This window comes from Theobroma cacao, unplaced genomic scaffold, assembly GCF_000208745.1.
Source record: "Theobroma cacao cultivar B97-61/B2 unplaced genomic scaffold, Criollo_cocoa_genome_V2, whole genome shotgun sequence".
NCBI classification, from domain to species: domain Eukaryota; kingdom Viridiplantae; phylum Streptophyta; class Magnoliopsida; order Malvales; family Malvaceae; genus Theobroma; species Theobroma cacao.
Window position 1 is genome coordinate 26,315 of NW_017234785.1, and position 15,977 is coordinate 42,291.

Here is a 15,977-nt window from a genome sequence, read left to right on the forward strand (position 1 = left end):
CACTCCAATACTCATTAACTCAAATAATCATTGCTAAAATAATAATATATATTAAGAAAAATAAATCTACATAATATTACATTTAAATCTAGGCTAGTGTAGTTAGTTAATTAGCAAATAAATATCATTAAATAAAATTAAGTTAACCATTAATTTAATTAATTGTTTATTCGACAAGTTATATAATCAAGTTAAATGTTAATCAACAATGTTAGTTAAAAGATACGAATCTAAATAAAAAATAGAAAAAAACAAAAAAATAATAATAAAAATAAATAAATAATCCATAAAAAATGACAAAATAAATGTATAAATAAGGTGATAAATTATTGGATGAATTATGAACCACTTAAATCAATAAAAGCGATCATATAGGCATCATCATCTTATACTGTCATAGCACGCCACATTTATCTTGTAAATAGTGCGAGAATTCCGATGATGGGATTTCCCCGAAGAGCTTGTAGAGACGAGTTCTTCTGGGAATATCTGTAGGTGAGGAGAATTTTGAGACTTCACCAAAGCGTTGGGATGGTATTCGAATAATTTTTCAATAAAAGATTACCGACCCCATTATTTAAAATAAACGAGTCATGACATCATTTTACGCTTACATCATGTGCATACGTAAAACCAAATAAAAGACTCAAGCAGTCAATTTAATAAAAATTAGTTAATAAGTAGGGATTAAATCAAAAGTAGGCTATAATAGGATAACTTAAGATTAAATGGTACCGTTCATGGAACGGGCGCCACGGAGGTGCTAACCCTTATCCATGCGTAACCGCACTCCCGAACCCATATCTAAAAAGTCGTGGATCAGTTCTCGTTCTTTCGACGGACCTAAAATTAATTTAGAACTTCGTCGATTAGAATCGGGTTAATAGGTGACCAATCACACCTAGATAAAAAAGATTGGTGGCGACTCTCATACCATTTAATTTTTGCCCGCGTCTAGCGGTCGGGTTTTCGGACCCGCACGTTACGACAATCACCAAAAGATGAGAGAATGCTACCCTTAAAATAATTCTTTGACATGTTCAGAAACATTAACGATGGTAATTTTGCTCCAATTCCTATTGGGATGCTGCCACTGAAGAAATTGTTGGAGACATCAAAAGTGGATAAATCCAAATGAGAAGCCAATGGTAGCCGAAAAGGTCCCGATAGAGAGTTGTTGATGAGAATTAGATTATCTAATTTCTTGTTGTTTCCCAACAACCAAGTTGGGAACTGATCTCCCTTGAAATAGATGTTAGAGAGATCAACGGATTGCAAGTCATGTTGATGATAGAGGAATTGAGGAAATAATCCTCCATCTCCACAACAAGATAAACTGATCTCATTCAGTTGGAATCTTGGGGACAAATGATGCATCTCGGTTTCAGCATATATGGAATTATTGTCTGCATAGATGTACTTGAGTTTTGAAAGGTTGAAGAAGGGTCCTAATGAGCATGGGATTTGAAAGTAATTATTTGAGAGTGTCAACATTTAGAGGGATGTTAGTCTCTTAAAGGAAAATATATTTTCAGAAAACTGGTTGGAAGAGAGATCTAAACTTTAAAGGGATGTTAGATTTTAAAGGATTGATATATTTCCAGAAAATTGATTGGAAGAGAGATCTAATATTTCAAGAGACCTGAGGTGGACAAGCATTCGGGCAACTTACCCTTTAGATTATTGTAGTGGATGCCAAGCTCTCGATGATGTTTTAATTCACAAAATCTTGTAAATATTTAATTATATTAATTATTAGATATTTAAAGAAAACGAACAGAAAAGAGAAAAAACACATAAACAAATAAATATGAAGGATACGGAGAAGCAAAACCAGAAGAGTGGAAAGAGCTGAAAAAATTGTTTCTCTCTATTGAAAAATGGAATGAAGAGTTCATTACACCGGTGCACTTTAAATGGGTGGCAGTTAGAGGGGTGCTGTTACATGCATGGAGTTATGACGCCTTTGAAAGCTTAGCAAAGTTTTGGGAAGAATTAATAGAAGTGGAGGAGCACACTATGGACTGTAGGAGCTTTGAGGCACGCATCATGCTGATGGCAACAGAAAATCAGCAGAGGATAGAGGAGACGGTTAAAATGCAGGTGAAAGCAAGAAGCGATCAAGTGATGGCGGTGGAGTTCCAAAGAACAGAAAAGCAGACGAAAATGGAGGGAGATGACGATAGCAGTGATAAAATAGAGAAATGAGAGGAAAACTCGAGCAATAATTAATAATCAAAAACAAAGAGGAAAGCAGACGGAGGATCGGAAGATCAGGATTAATTAAGATTGTTTAAAGATTATATATTTAAGATAAATTTTTTTGATTAAATATAACATATAAAACATATAAAAAATACTCAAGATAATTTTTTTATATAATCAGAATTAATTAAAAAATGATACAATGATAAAATTTTAAGTAACAATGCAACAGTATAATTTATATTTGAAAATTATATAATAATTTATTAATTTTTAAAAATTAAAATCATAAAAAATAAAATTCACATACCAAAAAAAAGACAAACATGACATATAAAAGATGAAATTCACATATGACATAACAAAAAAAAATATGGTTGATAGTTTATAAAAATTTAGAAAAGTAAATCTATAAAAACTTAAAATGTATGAGCAAACAGTATAAAAAATATAAATAAAAATAATAATATTAATAAACAAAATGAAAAAACTTTAAAATTTAGTGAGACATGAGAAATATTTTTTGTTATCTTTTATTTGTATTAATTATTAAATAAAAAATTATTGGAGGTACAATTAAAAGAATATATTAAAAAATTTTAAAATTTTATATAATATAAAAAAATTTTAAAAATTTTAGAAGGCCACGTGAGGCTCCGCCCCTAGGGATGCCGGTTGCTGCTGTTGGTGTTGAATTTTGTTAATTTCCTGTTTGGATTTAACTCGCTGTGTTGCCTATGTATGCTTGGTTTTTTTGGGAGAAGCATTTTGTATGATGTAGGGCTGTGTCTGAAAGGTTTGGTGCGCTGCTATGGGACTGTATAGGGTGATCTCTATTTGTAAAGGGCTGGTACAAGAACGTTATGTACAGGAGTTTAGAAATTCAGGATGAGTTGGTATACGTGGGTGATTCAATTTTCAATTAATCACGTTTGCTACAATTTATTGATCAGTCTTAGTTCCTATCTTCAAGTTCAATATTAAAGTCTTCAATTGGTAATGAGCCATCTACACGCCTCTTGGAAAGTGCAGTGGCAGCTGCCTTGTCAATAGAGATAGCTATGCGTTAGCAACTAGTGAATTTGCACAACAATATGCAATGGTACAGAAAAAAATACACAGAAATGAATTCTTTTCCAAGAGTACCAAATCCTGAAAGGATGATCACTTCAGAATGCAGGAAAACTATAAAATAGTCACATCCAGTAAAAAACATCATCATTTCGTCAAACTTGCCAAACAGGTCCTTGTACTATTTGCAGAGGTAAGTCCTTGGTTCATCTTTAAAGTTGAAAGAGTGGGAGAGACATTTTTTAAGTTATTTTCCCCTCTTCAAATAACAACACTGAAATTTGCAGTTAAGGCAGTCGGTTCTCCAATTAGACACTTCATATCATCTCAACTTAGGGTAAACGATTACTATCTTTCTACACAGAACCATAGTAGTATTTCATTATCAATTCAATCATAGATTTCAGACTACATTAAACCACTTTGATTTTAAGACATGAAACATTGTATCAATTTTATAAAAAAAAAAAAGAAAAGAGTAAAGTCAAAATACCTCGTGGAATTAACTATGCTGAAAACAAAAGATGAAAAAAGAGAATTCCATATCTTTATGTGTGAACCCAAAACAGTCACAATTCAATTATAATATACAAGCCAATAAAGCATAAGGAGAAATAACCTACAAATATTCCATGAACACAATTCCCCTGTTGGCATATTTGATTGACAAGCCGAATAACAAAAATACATGAAAATCATCATGAATATCAAAACGTTTTTTCATATAACAATAAATTTGCCAACTTTGATTAAACCCAGAATTCCAATAAAACCAAAAACCCAATAAGCAGTCAGTTACTTTTCTATTAAATTCGATACTAATTAATCATTAAAAGAAACAGAGAGAGAAAGTTGACAAAAAAACTCACTTGACTCGAGCAAGTCTACGAGAGCGTTCTTTCTCAGCCATCAACTCATGTTTCAAGGACTTGCCTTCATCAACAGAGACACGATTGGGCAAAATCTTAGCGTTGTTTTTGATACCCAATTGGCTTAACTTTTCAGCGCCGTCACCATCTTTCAATACTTTACTTGCACATATAAGGTTGATAGAGTCAGGACGTTCCACATTTGATCGCTTGGCTACCTCTTCCCTCAACATGGCCACCGTCCAATTCTCCAATTCTAACTCTATCACTCCTGCCCATGTCCCTCCGATCCTTAATTTCGCCATGGCAGCAAAGATGTTCTTTTTTTCTTTTCGCAAGAGAGTGAAAATAAAAATGGGAGAACTAAATGGTGTCATGTATATTTATAGGTTGAGAGAAAAAAAAAGTTGACGTATTTATATTTCGGGAGCAAGGTTATGTTGTTTTATTGGGGCTATTACTTTGTTTTCTTCAATGTCATAGTGCGATTATGAGTCGGTACTTTTAACTTTTACTAATAAAAAAATAACATTTGGAATAATTAAAATTTTGATTGGTTATGGTATCTCCTAAAGTCTAGTGTCAAATTTATATATAGATGCCACAATTGAAGTTTTTGAATTTCATCATTTACCGAGCAATTGACATATTTTCCCCTTAAATTATTATTTAAAAAATAGTGCTTTACTAGTAAATCGAATAAAGTACCATTATTTTTCCCTAAAAAAACGTTACTCTTTTAAATATTGCGGATTTTCTTTTCATCATTATATATCAGTTTTTTTTTTAGTTTGCAACACACTAATATTTGTTTACATCATTTTTAACATATTTTTCTCTTTATAACAAATAAATTGCAGAAAGAAATAAGTTTTTCTTTTTACAATAAAAAGCCTTTTCATAATACGTTTATTAAAATTTTTAACTTATAATTTGATATTATAGTTACATTGAGTGAAAACTAACAAAAAAATCTGATAAGATTACTATATAGAGTTATCATTTGATATTTCAGTAACTAGTGAAAAAATGTGAACATGGATATGATTTTTTCTCTTATGATTATTAATATATGAAATTAATTTGGTACGACTAAGTTGTAGTGATAAGGCTTGAATTTGAGAAAGTGTTTTAGCAACCAATAAACCAACAACAGTAAATGATAAGATAAAAAATAAAAAGAGAACAAGATGCTGGACACCACTCCAAGTCCCTGTCAAAGGCTCGGAGCATGCTTTCTTACTAGTCTTTCATTGCACTTCCACAGCCATGGCTGCTAGCGCTGGTTGAGACAAAGCCACCCAAAAAATTGCAACCATTGCCACCGAGCTCAAATTCAAAAAATGCAAACCCCAAAATCTACTATTAACCCCATAACTAGTCTCCCTCCTTTCCTCCGCCACTTCTGCCGCCCATTTCTTCGTCCTTCGCCACGATCTCTTTCTCCTCCCTTCCTAGTGCCTCTCCCTTGAATCCCTCCTCTCTTTCTTCTCCCTTCCCCTCATCCCTTCCATTTCCTCCTTCTCCTTCCCCTTGGTTCAACCGCTTCCCCTTTCTTCCCTCTTCTATATCTAACCCCTTCTGGCCCTACTTTTTCTGGATGTCTAAATACACTTTCTCTAGCTCCTTTCAACCTTTTCCCCTTCGTTTCCTCCCTCTTTTCCTCCCGATTCCTATCTTGCCGCCGCTCTCTTCCGCCTCGCCCACGGCGCCTCTTACCAATTCCTCGCTCGTCGTTTCAGTTTTTCCTCCGTCAACCACCCCGTGCCTTCTACTTCGTATGCAAGCTGGTCAACGATAAATTAGGCAGTTCCCTTGATTTTCAAGCTGATATCAACCATATTGTGGTAGGTTTTGGGTAGATTTCACTTCCCAATTGCTGTGGCATTTTGGGTTTTCGACGTTTCGAGGTTGATGGTAGCTTATCGGTTCAAAGGAGTCGGTTTTAGTTCAGGCATTAGTGGACTCTGAAGGTAGATTTTTGGATATCTCAGCTAGTTGGCCTTGTTCAGTAAAACCCGAATCAATTTTGCATCAAGCGAAGCTTTTCTCACGTGTAGAGGAATCAAAAGAGTTGTTAAACGGGCTTTGTTACAAGCTTGGTGACGGCGATTTTGTTCCTCAATACATATTGGGTCATTCTTGTTTCCCTCTCTTGCCATGACCTTGTTCAGTAAAACCCGTTATGTGAGGTTCAATGAGGAAGGAGATAGTTTCAGTTCACCGGAGAAAAAGTTCAATGCACCCCAGTCGAGCAATGGGGCTGGTTGAGATGGCGTTTTGGAGAGTTAGAGTTAGGTGGCAGGCCATTATTGCTCAGCATTTGAATCAGCTGAGTTTGAGAAAATGAATGCCATAAGTATGTGCTCGTAGAATCATTTCTGTAGTTTATTATCTCCTGGTAAATTGTATGTGAATACTTCAATTTTATATAGAAATTGCTTTTAATCTAGTTTGCTGGGTGAAATATGTTGATATATTTGGATCCAAGACAATTTTGAATGCACATGGTGTAGGAATCTAACGTAGGATTGCTAGTTCAAAGGTTATCTCTTAAATGTTGCAAACTTGCTCACCTATTGCAGAAAGCTGCTAGTTAGAGAATTTTAGTTTAAAATACTTCATGTTTTAGTCACACACGAACACAAGCTTCTGTCTAATTTCTTAACAATAAGTTGGCGCAAAAAGTTGAAGTTCCACAATTGCAATTCTTCCTCTCATTTAAGTAAGGAGAAAAAGAACATAGAAACAGAGGCATTATATGAACAGAGTGTGATTGCTGGAATAAAAATTGACCCCTTCATTTGGAAGCCAATCCATTTTCTGATTAGCATTCCAAAGAACAGCATTTAGAAGACATTACAAAGAATACATGGGAAACAACCATGTTTTTGATACCACTTACTTTCTCCTAACATCAGATAAATTTGAATTGAGTAACCTTAAATCTGTCACAAATGAAGTCCTTGTATGTAGGTAGGTGCACAAAGAAAAGTCATATATCAAAGGGAAATAGTTAGTAACATGCACATAACCAGTCGGTAGATTGTGTTATCAAAGGTCACCAACTTTGCAGTTGGGACTTCATCGATAAATTATTTTACCTCAGATTGAAGACAACAGAAGAGTTGTTTTATCTCTTGACTCTTGCAAACCTGCCCAGCCATGGTAGAAAGCTACTATATTAGTGAACTTCAGTTTACACATTGTTCTTGTTTTAGTCATACATTATCACAAGTTTCTTTCGATCTGAATAATCCTTTAAGGGAATGGAGAAAAAGAAACATAGAAAATAAAGAGAGACTTTATGTGGATTAATTTTTTTTTTTTGCTAAGCCGACTTTATATGGATCATAACCTAGACTACCCTAAATAAAGTTGACACTCTCATTTCAATGCTTCCAAATTCTGGTTTGCATTCCTAACAAAATTATTAGAGAAGACACTGCTATATATCTACGCATTATGTGAGCAATTTGAATTAGTCATTGTTGCAACAATTCCTATGTAAAAAAGGTTGACAATGAAAGTTTCATTGAGCAGAGGAAATTGGTTAGTAACAGAAATTGGTGACAATGAAAGTTTCACTGAGCCAAGGAAAATGGTTAGTAACACAAATTGGTAACATGCACAACAAAAATTAGTAAAGGAGTTGCATATGTCATGATCAATACTGTCATTTGTATTGTTAAGGAGCGAATTTTGCCACTCATATTGTTCTAGAAGCGATCCAAGCTTGCTATTTGCAAAATGATTAATTGGTCAAGAAACATATTATAATAGATTTTCCAGGGACAGAAATCAAGAGGGCCTTCATTCAAATTCTTAACAGGAAAGGTAAAAGGCTGAAGCTTTTTGGTGGAAATGAAAATCTATTGGCTGCATATTTCAACAACGGAATCCTCCGGGGAGATTGTCTACTACAAAATAGTAGCTAGAAGTGATGCCCATCTCGATGTGATAGAACCATACTCGTCTCCAATAAGGATTTATGTAAAGCACAACAGCAATACCCAATAGCACTATTATGTAAGACACAATGAAACTCACATAAAAGACATCCATGTCAATTGAACCATCGTCTTCACTATTGTCAATTGATGTTCGTTCAATTGCAGAGCAGTTATTTCGCAATAATGCGCCACAAAGAAAAAGATTTCCCAGGTAGCTGTTTTCATCAAATGTTGCAAATTGTCCGGTCTCAAGCGTCTTTCCAGACAAGTTGTTGTACGACACATTGAAATATGCCAAGAAATGTAACTCTGCAAGTTGAGGAGGGATTTTCCCGGTCAAGTTGTTGTAAGAAAGATCTAGACTCTCAATTTGTCTGAGATTAGAAAACTCTAATGGGATTGATCCTGTCAAATTATTGTGAGCTAGGTTCAACACAATGATGTTTAGGAAGTTTTTGACGTCATGGGGAATCTCACCAGTCAACTTGTTGTAAGAGAGATCAATTCCAGATAGGTATGTAAGGATTTTTCCCTTGTATGGGTAGGATATGTTTTTTGTTGTGAACTCTATTGGCTCTTCAGCGGAGAAAGAAGAGCTAGGAGCTATAGCGTCAACAGCACCGACATAACGGACATGATCTTCGGATATATTGTTCAGTGTTGTAACCTTCAGGCAAGGGGGAATAATCCCAAAAAGATTATTATGAGAAAGATCAATCAAGCTTAAGTGACTCAACTTGCATAACTGAAGTGGAATCCTACCTTCAAAATAGTTGTTATTTAGGAGAAGATAACTCAACTGAGAAAGCTTGCCAATCCAATTTGGAATGTTTCCACTTAAGTGGTTATTGCTGAGATCTAATATCACCAAATTAGAGCTGTTACGAAATGCATTTGCTAGCGGCCCTTGTAGCTTGTTTTTAGATAAATGAACATGACTGATCCTTAAAGGGTTGAAGCAAGATGGCAGACTCCCCGATATATTGTTCACTGAAAGGTCGAGAAATTTAAGATTAAGATTGAGCTGGCAAAATTCCATGGGGATTGGACCTTCAAGATGATCATTTGCCATGACGATTGTTTCCAAACTTGACATATTCCCCATCCACTTCGGTATCCCACCAAAAATTGTGTTATTGCTTAAATCTAATATAGACAAACTTGACAAATTCTCCATCCATCTTGGTATCTCATCAAAGAGTTGATTATTGCTAACATCCGATATTGACAAATCTGAGCAATTAGACAAACAATCTGGGATGCTTCCAGAGAAGTGATTCCCATCCACTTGCAACTCTCTCAAGTTTGTCAAGCTAAAATTTGCAGAGAAAATCTGGCCTTGCAAACTGTTGTTTGATAATATAAGGGCACTTAATGAGGAGCAACCCATGGCCAAGTGTTCAGGTAATCCACCGTCCAATTTATTGTTAGACAAATCCAAGTATTGTAGGAAATTCATATCACCAACGGAAGCTGGAATGCTACCGCCAAAAGAATTTTTTGACATGTTCAGAAACGTTAACGATGGTAGTTTTGCTCCAATGTCAATTGAAATGTTGCCACAGAAGGAATTTATGGAGATATCAAGATGTGATAAATGCAAATGTGAAAGGAAAGGTAGCTGAAAATGTCCTAAAAGAGAGTTGTTGGCTAGAACAACTGTTTCTAATTTTGTGTTGTTTTCCAACAACCAATTTGGGAATTCTCCTATCAGCTTGATGTTAGAGAGATCAACATACCTCAAGTCATGTTGATGATAGAGGAATTGAGGAAATGATCCACCATCTCCACAACAAGATAAACTGATCTCATGCAGTTGGAATTTTGGGGCCAAAGGATGCATCTCGATTTCAGCATATATGGAATTATTATCTGCAGAGATGTACTTGAGTTTTGAAAGGTTGAAGAAGGGTCCTAATGAGCTCGGGATCCGAAAGTAATTGTTTGAAAGATCTAAACTTTCAAGGGAGGTCAGACTCTCAAGGACAGATATATTTCCAAAAAGCTGATTGAAAGAAAGATCTAAACTTTCAAGGGACGTGAGGTTGGAGAAGCACTCGGGCAAGTTACCATTTAGATTATTGTGGCTGATATAAAGTTCTCGAAGATGAGTCAATTCACAAAGACCTGTAAATAAAAAATTAAATAATTAAAGAGGTCTGTCAGTGATAAAAAACAAATAAATGAAAAAAAAATCATACACAAACGCCGTCACTAAAAAAAAAAACATACACAAACGACGTCACTTATTGACTCTCCTTAATATTAATGGAGTTCAAAAGGAAAAAGGATAATATATATAGGAATTTTATGTTAAGGTGTTTTGTGTTTGTTTAGTAGGTTTCATTACTTTTTAAATAGTTATGATCGAAGAGTGATATTTTGATTTGGATAATGTTCAAATGCAAAAGTGATAACACAAATAGGACAGAGGACTAATGTTCAAATGCAAAAAAGTGACAACATGAATAAGACAAAAGAAAGTACTTAAAATAAGGTAACTTAGAAACAGAATAGAATAGCAAAACAGAAATCAAGAGAGGGTAATATCAATCTCAACCTTGGGTAGGTAAGGTGCCATCGAGTCCACAATCCCATAATGATAAAGATTTGAGAGAAGGCATTGCTCCAATTGTTTGAAGAAAGTTGTTTTCCAAGGGAGTGGAGTCTATGCTTAAAGATTCCAAATTCTTCAAATGAAGTGGGCCTATATAGCAAGAATAAAAAAAAAAATGTACAGAAACGTATAAAGATATATTTTCAGGTGCAAATAATATGTTGGTAGATAATAGATAAGCAGTCACCAATATACATATATTATTTCATTAGGTTGATTATATTGTTTTGCTTTTTTATTCTTTGAGTAGTGAAGGGTAACAATTCTAGAAGTTTAAAACTAATGACAATGTGATTTTAAAACTTGGAGTTAGGGGCTCTTATGTGCAATTTAGATATATAGGATATCTAGTATAGTTACTCTAGAATCATTGAGATAGCATGCATTCAAGCTATATTTGATTCATAGGAAGCCTTATCAAAGATGTTAAAACATAAGACACCTTTTTGCTTTCCAATCGCCAATGTTAAACTATGCATCATTTGACACTTGTGTTGTACCATGCTAAAAGAGAGTTAGATATGACAGAGAACAAATAATGAATCTTTTACAATGTTAGCAGTTTTCTATGTTCTTTATTTTTTCTCCCTTTTTTGCTTTGTTTTCAAATCAAATCAAAGAGCACAAATAAATTTTGTTAGTTGGTCAATGAGTATGCTTTGTCTCATATTACATTATCAATTACTTGCAAATTAATCTCTGCGGGTAAGGAAGGCTGGGAATTGTAATGTCATATGGTTTTATTAGGTTGGAGAATGGACAAACAAATATATATAGAGAGGAATTAGAGAGAAAAAGAGAGAAACAGAGAGATGACTAAAATTAGTTAAGGAAACCCCTTACTGTAAACATTGTAAAGACCTTTGAAAATGATTTTTAAAGCATTTAATTTTTGAGGCATTAGTTCTACAATTTGATTTTAGAGGCACTTTATGGTTTGTGAGCATTTTGTTTCTATCATAAAACTTATTGAATATTAGAAGGTTTTTGTGTCTCTATCTTGTAGCTTTTAGCTGCACATTTTATATGCTACCATATGATTTAAGATTGCAGTCATATAGTATACAGCTGCCCTTTAATTTTGCTGTTGAATCCCATAAATAAGTGCAGCCTTACTTTTCCATACATTGGCTAAGGCTGCACTTAGAAACTGTGCAGCCTTAACCTAAGGCTGCACATTTTTCACCAATAGCTGCAATTTATTTTGCAGCCAAAGGTGAAAAATGTTGTAGTGATGGCCAACTCTTGCTAATAACATCCATTAGTTTAGTACAGAATTTCTTTTGAGGGCCCATGTGGTTGTTGCAACTCTTAAGTATCATCACATGCTTTTTCTTATGAACTTGGCTGACTTTATAATTGACGTGTTTGTAACATTTGTGAGTGAAATGAGTAATAACTAGTAGGATTGCACTACGACGACATTGAACTTGTTGGAAGGAGACTACAACTTGTGGAGTAAAAAGGCTTATGTCACTATTGCCTTCTGTCAGTTTGCTTTGCCCTAATTTTTGGCTTTTGTGGAATCTGTGCTAGTAATCCTAGATCTTTTCTAGATTAGATCCATTCTATACTACAATGGACCGCCTATGGAACAAAAACTTACAAGAACCTGGTGCCAATTATTTGTGAGAAAGAAAAAGAAACATTAAGTCCTGATCTTATATATTTATTCTCAGATTTGTCATTTTTTTTTTAATTTTCTTTTAGATATTGCGTAATTTTGGCCCATTTATTGTCATCTTATATATCCTTGCATAATAATACAGAACAATCTAACCTTTATGCAGGTCTTCTTTGCAGATTACTTTTTCAAATCAAACCTGGCTTACAATTTCTCTTATGCTGGTATACAGGTAAGATTTTCTTACGGCAAGGGTATCCCAGGCATTTTTTGGAATCTTAATTGCAAAATTAAATGTGCCTTGAATTCAAGCTTTGTTGTTTTCGGTTGTATAAAGAACTTGATCCAGTTATGTTCATCTGTGATCATATTTGTTGTTGGTATGTGCATCTCAAATTAAGATATCAACTTGCCTGGTGATACAAGTTAATTGATTTTCTCCCTTATCTGAAGCTTACTGATAGATCATATCTCTCACTTCTGTAAGTGTTGCAACTTATCACCTTGAGAGACATGGTATAATAAGATGAAAGTGTACCATGGTTCTAAATCTAGGGGACAATATTTTCAGATAATATCCTCTAATGGGACTGTGCCATATTTGATATTGAATGCCTAGTTCCTATAAGCCATGTAAAAATATTGCATTGCAACTTAACTACTAAATTATTATGCTTCTGAAACTTTGTATTATATGTTAATACTTAAGACTCGCTTTTAGTTTTGCATTTTGTTTTGAGGTGTCGTGAAGTGTTCTTTCTCCTCTCCTTTTGCCAGTTCTCCTGACTAAGCCTGACATTTCCATAACCAAAATAGGATGGAGATCAATGGGTCGGCTGGTGTGTCTGAGAATGCTGTAGATAGGATTGTTGTGAAGAGTTTCTGAACCTACAGAAGTTTCTAATTATTTCAACTGCCATAGTTGCACACTTGCGGGGCTTCATTTTAACTTCATTCAGATTCGTAGCCAGTGATTTAGCAAAACATGGCCATTTTGACACTGGAATAGAGTTATGCCACTATGTGATAGAACAAAAGCATGTTGGATCAAAGAGGAAAAGTAGGGAGCCTATGCATAGGGTAGGAAACTTTGGATCTAAGAAGAGTGGTGACACTTTTATCATGCATGACATTGTGCTTAATGCAATCACTAAGCAGTTATGTAGTTTCTATTATAAAGACCATAAGGCCTAATAGGTTTCAATTTTGATAAATTTTACATTAAGCACATCAACTTTAAGAGTTGGCGAGAGTGATGATGAACTTCTTATTATATAACAGGTACGTTCTTTGGAGTTTTTTTCTTAATGTTNTGGAGTCTATGCTTAAAGATTCCAAATTCTTCAAATGAAGTGGGCCTATATAGCAAGAATAAAAAAAAAAAAGTACAGAAACGTATAAAGATATATTTTCAGGTGCAAATAAAATTAATAATAATATGTTGGTAGATAATAGATACGCAGTCAACAATATACATATATTATTTCATTAGGTTGATTATATTGTTTTGCTTTTTTATTCTTTGAGCAGTGAAGGGTTTATTAGACATAACCTAATCTATTAAAAGAATTAAAAAAATATATCAACAAAGTGAAAGGACTACAAATAAAAGTTGGTAATGACAATTTTAAACAAAATTAACAACTTTGCACACATTTTTAAGGCAATATGTTTTTCATTAATTATATTAATTTTTATATCACTTACTATGTTTTTTTTTATGATTAAAAATTATTGTAATATTTATCTTTGCGCTTAAGAAAAATCACCTAGTAACATTTATGTTATGAGTTTGCAATTTAAAACCCTAATATATGATGGCATGAGCTAATTAATGGATGGTTGACCAAATTGTCTATATATTCTTCAAAAGAAGAAAACTTATATAAATGTAAATAGGAAGATCCACTAAATATCATAGCTTCACAAAGTTTACTACACTGTTTTACTTTATTTTTCTTTTTTATTTGATGCGGGGAAGGGTCTATTACAAACAGACTTATAAGGAGTGATATACATTATTGAAAATTTTATGGAACATTGTTTAAAAAGAGTTCTTTTAATTTTGCATAAATGATTATTTGAATGATCAGTGGTAAAAAATATGTATTCCATCTAAAACTGAAATAAATAAAATGGATTAATAACTGCAAAAGTGAAAGATCTAACTTACCATTCATAGAGAAGTTGCCATTCACCTCACAATCAGACATGTACAAATTCTTAAGAGAAGTCAATCTTCCAATATCTTGAATAAAGTTGGAAGGGAGGGATGAATATCCCACGGTCAGGTCTTCCAAACTTGTCAAATTTTGCCGAACTGTTTGGCCAAAAGTAAAATGTAAATATCGATCAAATTGAATCTTAATAAATAAGTCCCAAATGTAGTATACATGTATAGTTTGTGTAATCTCATTTAACTGGGATGGAGTTGAGATTTTTAATAAAAGGATCAATATTAAATTTAATATAATATTAATGATTATTTTTATAATATTTTATATTAATTAAAATTATTTACATAAAAATGAATATATTAATTATATTTACCACTAGAAAAATATATTTGAAAAAATCATTTGACAAAAGATAAAAGATCGCATAAGACAAAAGAATTTTATGGCAAAAGTTAACTATTAATTATATGAAAATTTGACTATGTATATTGGAATAATCAAAGAAATAATGTTAAACCAAAAAGAACTCTGGCGAAATAAAATTAGTTTAAAAAAGTACAGTAATGTAAATATTTAAGGAAAAAATGGTAGAATATATAAGAATAAATATATGAAACAAAAGAATTTAATAACATTAATAGAGAGGGGGTGGGGTGGGGTGGGGTGGGGGCAAATAAGAATGATATAAAAAACTGTTTACACATTTTAAATTTGATAATGAGTAGTTTTAGATCCGTCCATGCTCACTATATTTTCTGATGATATAAAAAACTTTGAAATGAAATCATAATAATAAAAAAGATAATCAAATTGTAAATTATACACAAAGGGAAGATCCATTAATTCCGTCACTATTTTACATTTTATTGTTTTGTTGCAGACAAGATCTATTACAAACACATAATGATTGACATGCTCTTGAAACTTTCAAAGAAATTTTAATAGTACAAAATTCTTAAAATTTTGAATAGGATAATTTTTTCAATGGCTAGTGGGAAAAGATATTCATCCAAAAATGAAACGAAATAAATAGATTGGTTACAAAATTATAAACTCGATGGATTTAATTTAATTTAATTTAATATGCAGAGACAAGATGCCATTATATTCACCTCAACCAGAAAATGACATGCGTTTAAGAGGATTAGTTTTCCAAAGCCTCGAAGAATTTAGAAGGGAGAAGAGTTTGATCCCACCTCTTCCAAGTTGGACAAATTATGCAAAAATGATTAATCAATCAAAGTTGTATATGAAAGACAAAAAAAAAAAAAAAAGAAGAAGTGATAATGTCAACTGAAATTATATGTTTATCTTTACTTTTTCAAATGTTTCAGAATTATATTTTTTAAAAAAAATTTGTAAGTTATGAATACAAATTATTGGTTCTATCAGTAACCAAATATAATTATTGGTTGTATCAGTAAGACCATTTATTATTTAAATGGTTCTATCAGTAAGACC

The 15,977-nt window shown here is 33.1% G+C and overlaps 1 protein-coding gene, 1 long non-coding RNA gene and 2 pseudogenes across 2 annotated transcripts; 2 read left to right on the top strand and 2 right to left on the bottom strand.

The window, feature by feature from the left end:
* LOC108663910 overlaps positions 1 to 4,488 on the bottom strand; it is a 27,548-nt pseudogene extending 23,060 nt beyond the window's left edge.
* A 926-nt stretch (positions 4,489 to 5,414) lies between these two features.
* LOC108663912 lies at positions 5,415 to 6,597 on the top strand (annotated as a pseudogene).
* Positions 6,409 to 10,190, bottom strand: LOC108663911 (probable LRR receptor-like serine/threonine-protein kinase At4g36180). Its single transcript, XM_018129800.1, has 2 exons — positions 7,978 to 10,190; positions 6,409 to 6,477 (listed from the first exon to the last, which is right to left on the bottom strand). Exon 1 carries the CDS (start codon positions 9,939 to 9,941, stop codon positions 8,034 to 8,036), a length of 1,908 nt encoding a protein of 635 aa, XP_017985289.1. The 5' UTR covers positions 9,942 to 10,190; the 3' UTR covers positions 6,409 to 6,477; positions 7,978 to 8,033.
* Positions 10,191 to 12,463: 2,273 nt separating this feature from the next.
* Positions 12,464 to 13,507, top strand: LOC108663913. Its single transcript, XR_001930010.1, has 2 exons — positions 12,464 to 12,571; positions 13,117 to 13,507. It is a non-coding gene; the product is annotated as an uncharacterized LOC108663913 (long non-coding RNA).
* The last annotated feature ends 2,470 nt before the right edge of the window (positions 13,508 to 15,977 follow it).